At 38.8% G+C, this 12290-nt stretch overlaps 1 protein-coding gene across 1 annotated transcript in view; it reads right to left on the bottom strand.

Annotated features, from left to right (window-relative positions):
• The window catches only part of GPR158 (G protein-coupled receptor 158), a 205327-nt gene that overhangs the window by 78877 nt on the left and 114160 nt on the right, over positions 1-12290 (bottom strand). The window contains exon 5 of the mRNA XM_010582222.1: positions 2729-2797. Within this exon, the coding sequence (XP_010580524.1) occupies positions 2729-2797 (69 nt within the window). The remainder of the gene's footprint in view (positions 1-2728; positions 2798-12290) is intronic.

Genomic DNA, 12290 nt, shown 5'->3' with positions numbered 1-12290 from the left:
TACTGCAGTGATGCTTGTCTGGCCCAAACTGGTGAATTCCGTTCCGTATTTTAACTTGCATTTCATGCTAGCTGTGGAAAACATAGCCTAATTCGGGTATATAAGAGGTAAGATCTATATTAATTAGTCTTAAAGATCTAAAGTACTCCTTTATCGTAAAATGAGGACCAAATTAAATAGTTGAAACAACTGCCTCCATGCTCACGTTACTAAGTTTTTAACCACAACGAGTTGCAGAATATTCCCAATTCTTCTCAGAAACAAATAAAACCACCAAATAACAGGAAGAAGTAAATAAACAATGGCTATGACCTAGGAAAAAGAAGAGCTGCTTTGCAGGTATGTGACTTCTGACCAATATGATAAATGATAATCTATGCTCTACACCTTGCTATAAATGAACATGTGCGTGAATGTCAGCTGGTGCAAAAGAGACTCTCTGTTTAGAGCTCGGGTTTTCTTTCTTTCTCATGCCATCCTGCTCTGCTTCGTGCTCCTCTCCCAGACAATAAGCAGATGAGCACATTTAGATACTGTCCATGTACAGCAAAAAGTCAAGAGCTCACATTCCAAGGACTCACACCCCAGAATTCACACCTTGCAGAAACACAGGCTTTTCTTTAAGGTTATATAATAGATCTCTCTGGCTATGCTTTATAGCCTTCACACATTTGTTGTTCCACTCTCTTTTCCTGAATCAGAAATTGATGACATCTTCCTTGCAGTGAATTGAGGGACAGGGATATTGAAATCCTGATATTTCTGTATCAGTCCCAATCTTCCTTGTTTTTTACAAAACCAAATTCTTGCAGTTGGTGAAATCAGGATGAAATTCTCTGTCTAAACATTAATATGACCTCCCACTACCATACTCTCTACATTCCTCCCCTAAGACCTTGAAAACAGAAACAATAAAATTTCTCTCTTTTTTGTAGGAGTAACAGCCTGATTAGTAATTACCTGTGTAAGAAAGAAAGAGAGCCCCAGCAAAGAGTATAGGAGCATAAAACCGCTATAAGACAGAAGTGAGGTTGTACACTTTGCATATTAGTTTCTAACAGAATGTGTTCTCATTGGACAGTTTTATATAGTATGAGAATGAGACATGCAGAGAAGGACAAGCTCTAGTCAAGTATCTACATCCCAACTGGGAGACAGGCTAATCAGGAATTTTCAGCAAAAGATTTTTCCTCAGAATACACCAAATTGTCATTTTGTACTTGCTGTACATTTAACATCATTAATATCAGTGAAAAAAAAGGAGGAAATGTTTAAACACTGGCAAAAAGCTAAGGGGATGCTTCGGTTGTTGAACCCCTCCCTCCCAGCTCCATTTCCTTTCCTCTCTTCTCCCTCTGCATTGAAAGGTTGTGGATGGCCACCTCTTGCATCTAACAGTATGGTTCTTCTTTAAGTCAACTGCTGAGAGAGATGTCTTTTTCCAATTACAATATCTCAGTACCCCTGACACTGAGCACCTGAAGCCTGAAGACAGACAGCCACCAAAGGATGTTTGTCCTTTGTGAAATACAACAATTAGAGGATCAAGACAAGAACTGGGAAAGCAACTGATGAATCAGTGACAGGTGAGCAGACTGCACACACAGCAAGAGCTATGATGAGGCTTCTGGCATACTTTGGAGTTCAGGCTGTACAAACACTGACTGGTTCTTATGGAGCCTCTGCCTGGGGAAGCCACTACATGGCTCCAGGGCTCTCTGGAAAAGCAGAGAGGAGACAGCCACGGAAAGGAAACCCCTCACATTATGCTTTATACTATGAATTTCTGTAACTGCTTCACAGCATTTCTATACCAGCTGAGGAAGCAGTGCATGGGCTTTCTGTTCTGCTCACTGGAAAAGAATATGAAAGAAGCTCTGAAAACCCTGGGGATAGGTATTGCAAGTTGTAAAAAGCATTCGTGCAATATGGAAAAAACAAAACTTCTTTCTTCCTGGCATCTGCAAAGTGAAAGATGAAAAAACACATAAACTATCCTAGAAATGCACACACTTTTTCTTTAGAACTTGAAAGGCCCACAATTCAAAAAAAAAGGTATAAAAATTCCATCAGGATTTGTGTTATTATAGTATTCTTCACACCTCATTCTACTACAGTTTATTTGCTACTTGTTCTGCAACTGCTAAGGAGTTTTGTTTTCCAGCTAGTCTCTCAGTAACTACATGATGGTCTGTAAAAGCACAGAACATTCTGACTACTGAGGAAAACAGAACATAAACATATTTTAAAATAATCCACAACTCCATCTTGGTTTCTGCCTCCTGATCTGCACTTTCTATCAGCTTCATTCAATTTACAATTTGATGTCTTGCTTTATCTAGTCATTATATCAGGTTTATGTGGCAATTAAAAAACTCAGGTTTTCTGGGATTTTTGAAACACACCTTGCATATTTTTCCAATAGCATAGTTTAGAGAGGTATCACCTTTCAACGCAAAAATTCAGCTTAACCCAGAGCACCTAAAAACTTGCAAGCAAAAAAACACTGGAAAGCTCCCTAAACTGAAAATGGAGAATTATTACAAATATAGTAAAACATTCAAGTGTTCTTAAGAATATTTACAGAACACAGCACATTTTATAGTCAGATTAAACTAATCATTACATAAATGGTTTTGACATTTATATTTTCACCAAGGTGATTCATACAGTGTTTTAAAATGCCAGCAAGGATATAATTTTTCAGAAAACTTATAGTTTGACTTACCGGAAAGTACAGAAGAAGTGATCCAAAAAGAATGGTTTCCAACAGCACCAGCCCTGAAGCCCTGATACTCTAGAAGACAAAAAACAATACAAAATATTATAAAATTCTCTCTGTGTGCCATTTAGATGCTGGGTTCTTTGCAGAAGACACCTTCACTTTTGTCAGTATAATGCTTGCACAGTAACACTTATTAAAGCACAGTATTAAGCTGTCTGTCATATAGGCATGCTCCACATTCTTTAATTCACAGACCCATTACAATGGTTGTGTTTTACAAAATCCAATTTAAAAGAATCACTCTTTTCTATGCTAAATACTGTTCAACACACATTACCTAGAGACGTTTCAAAACTGCTAAAATTGCTCTCCAGTGTGACGAATTATGGATCATGGGAATTACAGACACAAATTTAACTGTAGAATTTGTTCTGTACTATTTCAATTTCAAGAAGTCCTTCGAACACTTTGACTTATTTAATATTAATGACTTGGCTTCTATAATATGTATGAATAATCTACAGTTTTACTGAATACAGAGCATGCTCTTAGATTGAAAGTCTTTTATTTTTCCTGAAATTTTGAAAAAAGATGTTGATTCAGACATTAACTTGTCAGGATTGTAAAATATCATGCCATTTCCTCACTGATTCTAATGCAGTCTCTCCATCATAGTTTTCTTACATTTTAAAAAAAAATTTTAAAAAATCAATTCTTTTTCCTAATACAAAGTGTATTCCAGTAAGTTTGATGATTTATGTACAGTGCATCTGCACCTTACCTTAAAGACAAAAATAACACTGCTTCCTGTTTCTTTAACCATCTCTTTCCCCTGAGATACTGTTTCATACACTGTTCTGGAAGAACACAGTGCTTTCCCAACTGCAAGCAATGCAGGCAGACAGGACAGCAAAAGAGGCTTTGCCAAAAATCTTTTGAAAAATCCCCTTCTTTCGCATCATAAAATCCTCTTGTGGGCTGGAATCAATGGTTTGTGGTAATCTCTCTAATGGTTTTAAATGGGAGTTGTTTATCTTTCAGAAGCAAGGCAATCATTAAAAAAAAAAATCTCTATCTGAATGGATTTACAGACAAATTTCTGGTGCCCTGGGGCCCAATTTCTGCTTGCAAAAGAGTGGTGGAATTTTCTAGATAAAAATTCACCTTTTCAGTGAATCTATAATCTTACTCAGATTTCCTATTTCACCATTCATTTTTTCAAGTGGTCACTTTGACAACATCTAATGTGCTGAACATAGGTTGAAAGATATAGAGAAAATACTCAGGAAGCCTTTTTAATATTAGGCAATTATGGACCTACCTAATTTCTAGCCATGGTGAAATTTTGCAGCGAAGGTTGTCTAAAGCATGTGTATCGGCAGAGACGTTATCAACATCCTACACAAGTGTCCACCTCAAAAATTATCATGAGAAGTTACTTCCAATGGGTATTCACATCAAAGTTTCTGTTTTGAGGAAAACACTAATGTAACAACTCCAGGGGCATCTTGGTGCTACTGATGCTATTTTAGTCACAGTTAAAGCCTGGAGTGATGATTATGAATGGTTGTCCACTGGTCTTAAGATGATAATGATGGCTATTTGGCTCAACCACTGCAAGGTTTTCCCAGGAAAATCTTGGGACCACACCTTATTTCCTTAATTTTGGGCCAGAATTTTTCATGTATTTGAGAATCATTATTATGGCTCCTCTTTTCTACACCTTTTGAATTCTTCCACTTTTCCTCTTGGATCTTAACCTTAAACTTGCATATTGAGGATTGCAAAACTGTTCTGTTACCTCTCTCTAAAAGTGCACCCTGAAACTGAGACATATATATTTCTAGCAAAATTCTCATGGAACTTACATGCTTCCATGAAACGTTTCTTAAAAAGCAAGGCAAAACAAAACAAAACAAAACACCAACACATAGCTAAAATACTATACCTATCTTTCTGAATAGAATGCAATGCCTGCCTTAGCAATTGCTGAAACTTGAATATCGACCCACAAGTGCAGCTTATATTTACACTGCGTTTCTGCAATGCAAGGCATTTGTTTCAAAAACCCGAATTAAGTGTTTTGGTTTTTTTTTTTCTATTACAATGTTGGGTAAAGCGTAAACACAATCCCAAATGCAAAAAGCTGGAAAACTGGTAACTGAAATGCCAGTGTCAGGTTTTTTAGGCTCAAGTGATCCCATTGTTCAATGACATATCAAATTCAACTGAGTCAGTACTTTATATAAATTATTTGTCACTTGGACAGATGAGCAGCCTCACCCACTAGTCTGTTAATGTAAAGGTGGTCCAGCACTCCTATACTGCATTTCCCAATGTAACAGCCCTGCCTCACTTCATCTAGAAGGATGCTCCAGAGAGACACTCAAAAAGCACTGTCCTGGTTTCAGCTGGGATAGAGTTAACTGTCTTCCTAGTAGCTGGTACAGTGCCGTGTTTTGAGTTCAGTATGTGAAGAATGTTGATAACACTGATGTTTTCAGTTGTTGCTCAGTAGTGTTTAGACTATAGTCAAGGATTTTTCAGCTTCTCATGCCCAGCCAGGGCACCTGACCCAAACTGGCCAACAGGGTATTCCATACCATGGGACGTCCCATCTAGTTTAGGAACTGGGAAGGGGGGGGCAGGGAATCGCCACTCGGGGACTGGCTGGGTGTCGGTCGGCGGGTGGTGAGCAATTGCCCCGCGCATCATTTGTACATTTCAATCCTTTTATTACTACTGTTGTCTTTTTATTAGTGTTATCATTATCATTATTAGTTTCTTCTTTTCTGTTCTATTAAATCGTTCTTATCTCAACCCAGGAGTTTTACTTCTTTTCCTGATTTTCTCCCCCATCCCACTGGATGGGGGGGAGTGAGTGAGCGGCTGCGTGGTGCTTAGTTGCTGGCTGGGGTTAAACCACGACAAGCACATATATCAACAGACAAAAAATTGCCCCAAACACATTGATTCTGTGTTTGTGAGACACTCATTTGTTATAAGCTACCCTAAATGTCAAACAAAGACCTGAAGGGACAATGACTATCTTTTATGGCTGCTGTAATAAAATTGTTTATGTACCCATATTTCTGTATTCAGATGCATTCAACTTTTTCAAATGGCACTATAAAAATCAATACATATAGACAACTTTTCAAAACTGCTTTCTGCAGACACTTCTGTTCTGATCTAATATAACACCAAAAAGCTGGAAGTAAATGTTTAGATGCCAGTTATGAAGTCATTAAATGGAATACTTCCAGGTTATTTTAATTAAGAAGTGACTAGACTCCCAATTATTTTATAGCTTAAATGTCTGAAGCTATGGATCATGCATACTACTTTGACATGTATAATAGAAAGCGCAAATATTTTTATAAACTATAAATGGCAGTATGAGTTATTTCACACTTCTAATGAACACATAAATTTAGCCTGAGCGAGACGTAAATTTTGTGTGCAGCAGATGAAAAAAAAAAAAGCTTAGAAAGCTTAGAAAAACTTAAAATCTGCTTCTGATAACACAAGTTTCACACTTTGTGATGTCAAGTTCCCAGCACTACATCATAATTTTAAAAAAAGCATTATAGGACCATGTCCACAAGATTCCTTTTGTGGCCCTGACTCTGCCGTAGCTGGCAGCTCCACACATTTTGATACAGTTTTTCTTCACATCTTTGTAAGACAACAGCACTTTACTCACTGGGAATTAATGCACTGGGGTCTGCCCAACACCATCCAAGACACTGGCAGAGGTCAGTGAAGTCACATCTCTCACGACTGATCAATACTCAAACCACCAAAGAATCTTTTTTTTCTTATTTTGTACAACGCATCTGTATATGACAGAATTGCCAAGAAAGTAGCTGAAATGGGTATCATACAGGGAAGACAGAAATGATCTAAAAAACCTGGTCTTCGAACAGGTTGTGTGAACATCCTTTTCTAAACAAGTCTTTCGCATCCTGATCAGTCTTTTCTTATTGAGCTTTCTTCTGGGCAGCATGATCATAAGATAACCTGCAGGGGCAAAGAACTTCAGCATTTCCAGCTCTTCTTCCAAAACAATGAATTAACCCCTGATTTTCTTCTCACCCGTGTTCCAGTAAGAACCATTTTCTGTGAATTCTGTCTATGCACTTCTGTTTCCTGCCCTAAAAGAAGAGTGACTTACAGAGCAACACTGGAATTCAAAATGAGCTTGAATCTAGGTTTTGACTGTGCTTTTTATCTCAGTCTTTGATACCTGGCGAATGGGAGTTTTAACCCAACATTTACAGATATCACCGCTTTTCTTAACAGGATTCTTCAGCAAATGGAGTAGCCATTCTGGCAGAGATGAATGCCATCCACAGCAATGAAGAAAAGCACAAAACTTCAAATAAGAAATAGTACAACCAAAGAACTATTCTTGCATAAGTGTAGAGAAAAGAAAAAAATAGGATGGAAATGGAAATATCAGAATTCTCCCGAAACACATTTTTGAAACTCTAATTGTTAATTTTCTCTACTGCAAAGAAAAAGAGGTATTTTAACAACAAAAAAGTAACACAAAAGCTTTTGGTTTAGCAAAAACCACATACATTGATTTAAAAAATATAGGACACTTTCGTCTTCCAATAACCCCCACGATAGCCCAAGGGGTAAGGTCCAGGAAGTAAAGTCTTCATCCAGCACTGAAGCTTTAATAACAGGGAATAGCTAAAGAGGAGAAAACCAAAATTAAAGCAGGATGTTTTTAAAATCATTTATTAGATAAAAATATTCAATATTAGGTAGATGGTATTTCCACCAGTCTCTGAGCACCAGGTTTTCCACTAAAAGTTGAATCCTCCACTGTACAGGCTTTGCAAATACAGGCCCCTAAGGCATGGCTGTGGGCAGCATCACAAATGCTTGACTTCATGGGAATCTGCAATACACACAGCAGTGAATATGCACCCATACCTCAGGAAAAAAGTCTTTGCTGGTTTAAGAAAACAAATGAAAGAATGGAAAGAAATGATAACCCTAGCCCTCCACCAACTGGTGTCCACCTACACTGTCTGCACAATTAAAATTCTCCAGTGGAATTCACAGAAATCAGGGCATTTTAGGATATAGCCCTGCAATTCCACACAGTGGGATTTTCCTCTACTTGCATGTAATATTTGCTCAATTTCTTCTTCTCTTCCTTAACAGCTGCTTGGTTCTTTGCATCTGCCTTGCTTGTTGGCATTTATTTTGGTATTGCTTATTTATTTCTCTGGCTGTTCATCTTGTGTACAGTTTGTTTATTGCTGCTTCATCTGTGTGCTCATTTCCCTTTTGGGTTTTATTTCTATGTTTACTTACTTGTATCAGTAAAATGGTCCTTTCTGGTTTTCCCTGTCTCACTTAATCGTTACATACTGCTGACACCTAAGTGATAACCGCAATTTATTTTGCTTCTAGCTTCATACTAACTTTCATACTTAGCTTAGCTACCTCTACCTTACATCTTCCACATTCTCTAGGTTTGTTTACTTTTTAATTAACTGCGATCTTGGTTAAAAAATAATTTTATTACTATTAAAGGTAAGTCAAAGGAGGAAAAATAATGATTGAACGAGGCATTAGCTTCAATCCAGTCTCCATCCAGAAATACTGGAATCAAACCAAAAGGAAGCAATTAAAATAGTATGGCATGTATTACATTAAAGATCAAGACCAGGTATATGCTAGTCTCTACCGTCTTCATCCTAAGCCCATGTTATTATAGAGTAGCCACCAACCTTCAGTTCTGCAGTGAACAATAAAGTCCACTAAGACAATTCCAGCAAATCTGATGCAAGTTGCCAGCCATGAGAGAAATTCAAGTGAATTGCAATCAGGTGCTTCATACAAAGCTATCAAAAGGGACAGCTAGCAAAATGCAAGATAGGTTTAGGTACATAGTAGCAAATGCAAATAATGAAGTAGTGTGAGGACAGAGGACATAAAGGCCCCTGTTTGGTGGGCTCGGTAACTTCTGAATCACTGGGTATGTCATGCTATACCTACACAGAAAAATCAGCACACTAGAAGAGTAAAATGTCTTGCATCTGTATGTAATGTACTTCGAGACGCGTTTATGGGAAAGGTGAGTTCAAGTAAACTAGTGTGACTTAGGCAGTGGGACAGGACTCAGCTGAGCACATACCCTCATGTTATATACAGCCACTACAGACTGGACTGGCACTCCAACTCAAGGAGGAAGACACTGGAAATATTCACAGCAACTCCTCTCAGCCGGGATGTAGCTACTAACAGTTGTGAGATGCTACTGACCTTTTTGTGTTTCAGTGACTACTCAAAGTTAAATGAGTGTCGGTGATCTAAAGTAAACTGTTAAAACTATTCACAAAGTCAAGAAATACTCACAGTCATTACCGGCTCAGAGGTTACTTATCACCTCCATGTGAGATTCAGGATTTGATTGCAACTCTGCACACAGGTATAGGGTCAGAGTCATGGCACATGACAACACATGATGTGATGTAGCATGGTCAGTCTGTAAACAAGTTCAGGAGCAGCTACACTGAAATTGCTTTTGTAGGCTTCCCCTTGGAAGACAAGACATAATAGTGGGTCACAGTAACCCCATGGCATATTCTTTTGGTCAGTTAAGCAAGATGTGCTGATGGAAAGGAGACAGAGCCTTGGGCAAGGGCAGGGAAAGCAAAATCAGAGTGCTGGGATCCGAGGCAGCCCTCTGAGAAAGGAGACCTTGCCAGACTTTGGTGTTGCCCAAACACAGACAGTCAGAGGCATTCTTCTTATTAACTGCATTTTCAATACTTTAATCTCAGTGCAGCACATAAAAACATTCTGAATTAGGAAGACAAGGAAGTAGAGGCTGGTTCCTTATTTCTGCCCTCCTGTGAAGCAAACATAGCAGTCTCTCTGGAGCAATTCCTTTACGGAAAGCCTCATTCACTGTTTATCAGAGAAATACAGCTATTTTCTAACTTTCTCATATATCTCATTAACAAAAACCAACTAAAACCACTATTACAGGAGGGAAGCCAATCACCGTAGGTCTGTGCTGTTCTGTGAAGGGCAGTCCAGTTGAGACAGAAGCACCCCTTTAACACAGAGTAACTCACTGGACTCATCCAAACCAGCAGGACTGGGGCTACTGCCTGCTTTGAAAACTGAAGACTCGAACAGAAGAAAGAACAATGAAAGAGAGAGTGCATGCCCAAGTGGAATATGTTAGATTCTTTTTACATACCTTTACTAGAAAAGGGATAAAAACCCCAACATACTACCGCAAAATACAGAAGACTGTGTGACCCCTCATCAGTGCTTGAACAGAAGTAACATGACTGAGGTGCAGCTGTTTCAATACCATGCAAGTGTTTAACATGTAGATCATCCTGATTCCATTATGAGTTTGATGTCTATAGCTTTTCTAGGCAAGGAGCTAGCATGTAAGAAATATGCTGAGAGAAAACACAAATGTATTAATCTGAAAAGAAAAAAAAAAAGTGAGACAGAATGGGCAGGTAAAGCTAGAAATAATAAGGATGCTAGGGGTCACATCTGCAAACAAACATTCATTTGCAAAGTCTTTTGACAGGAAAAATGACAAGTCAAACTTAAGACTTGCACAACTTTTCATAGTAAGATCACCACCCTTTATTCTCTTGAATATATTAGAGAAGGAGATGTCTAGGTAGGGTGGCAGAGCAAAAATACTTACTAATCTACTGAATGGATTTGAAGAAACTGAAAGAAGACGAAGTAACACCATGCAGATAGCTAAAGCTGGAACTACTGACACAGGTAAAACATCAATTAGCTGATCAAAGCAGGAGTACTGCCAACACTAGATCAGGTCAGCCACAGCTTTGTCTGTCCAAATCTTGAAAACCACCAAGAATGGAGCTGGGTAACTCCTAGTGAGAAAGTTTTTCCTAATGCCCAGCTTAAACCTCCCAAGCCATAATTTGTGACTGTTGTCCCTTGTTACTTCCATCACTTGCCATTACTAAGGAGAGTTTGGATGTGTCTTTGTAATCACCCTTCAAGTAGGTTGCTACTAAATTGTCCCTTAGATTCCTCTTTGCCCTCCCATCCAAGCTTAGCTCCCTCAAGCTCTACCAGTAGGTTATATGCTCTAGTTCCCACTAGTAGCCATCCACTGGACTCTTCCCAGTTTCTCCATACTCTTCTTGAACCACGGAGCTCAAAACTGGACCCAGTATTTCAGGAGCAGCCTCGCTAGCACTGAGTAGAGAGGATTAACAGCTTTCCTTTGTCTGCTGGCCATCCTTCTGTTGCCCAGTATATGGTTTTTTCCTGGATTGTGGTGAGAGCTCACTGTTGGCTCGTATTCAGCCTGATTCCACTGGAGCTTCCTGGTCTTCTTCAGCCAGGCTGCTACCCGGGACATCTGATTAATGAAAAGATCAGGATAAAACAAAGACCTAGACATACAACATATGAACAGATGCCATTGTTAAGATGATGGTATCAAGGAAAGGGGTTTTCACAGAGCTTCCTCACCCATCTCATTCCAAGACTGCGTTTCAGCCAGAGTTTTTTATCTATTTGACTACTGGTTCCAGTTTTGGATCTGAGGGAGCTGGAACTGCATGTTTCTGGAACATAAAAATGGAATTTCATTCTCTATTCTTGGTATTACCTTCAGCTACTTCATAAAGAAACTGACAAAAACAAGAGGGCAGCTCCTGGAGGAAAACTGAAATGGTGACTACAAGAAGTGAGGAGCAAGCACATGTAGTCTAACTCTCAGATGCCACTGGAGAGGAACAGGTAAAGCCAGATCACATTCATGTCACAACACTTTGAAAGCAGGATTTCAGTGTTACTGCACTGTTTGGTTTGCTCCTGAGGCTTTCTCCATGGCAGGAAGGAACTATTCCTCAGCTCCATGCATGCCATTGCCAGTCCACCTCTCAGCTTCGAGCTTTACTGTTGATTGCCTGTGAAACTAATGAGGGGGTGGGGAGTTCCTAGGTAGCACAGGCCAAATATCCTCCATCTTATTTTCTGTTTCTCCCTACCAATTGCCTTAGCAGAGCACATTTACTTGACTAGGCCTGCAAAAAATATTTTTTGTGAAGGGCTGCTTTATGCCTTGCAATTTGCTCAGTCTTCAGTCTATCCATAAAATCTTGACCACATTAGTACCCTTTAAGACAAACAGTCATTCCATATCCCTGGATCTCAGAAAGTAACACCATTTCTGTGGCAAATCACATTAGGAGAGGAAAGTCATAGGTGCCTCTTGGGCACTGCTAAAGGGTCATAAACAAATGGTTAACAATTATTTGCATGAAGGAAATTAAAAAAAACGTAGCCGGCCAAGTTGCATCAAGTGTAACAAAACAAAAAGCTAAGAAGATGGATAAAAAAGCATAGAAGATACTGCATTTCAATTCTCTGTGGTCCTAAGCAATCCAGGAAATACAGCAGCATTAATTAGCATTGGATTTCTGAATGTCATCACACAAAGTCAGTGAAATGAATGTCAAAGTATTTTCAGAAAGGAGAAAAAAGGAGAAATTAAAAGCCATAATAAAATTAAAGCCAT

Source organism: Haliaeetus leucocephalus, unplaced genomic scaffold (assembly GCF_000737465.1).
Source record: "Haliaeetus leucocephalus isolate CR32 unplaced genomic scaffold, Haliaeetus_leucocephalus-4.0 Scaffold0, whole genome shotgun sequence".
NCBI lineage: Eukaryota > Metazoa > Chordata > Aves > Accipitriformes > Accipitridae > Haliaeetus > Haliaeetus leucocephalus.
This window is presented reverse-complemented; position numbering and strand designations above follow the sequence as displayed.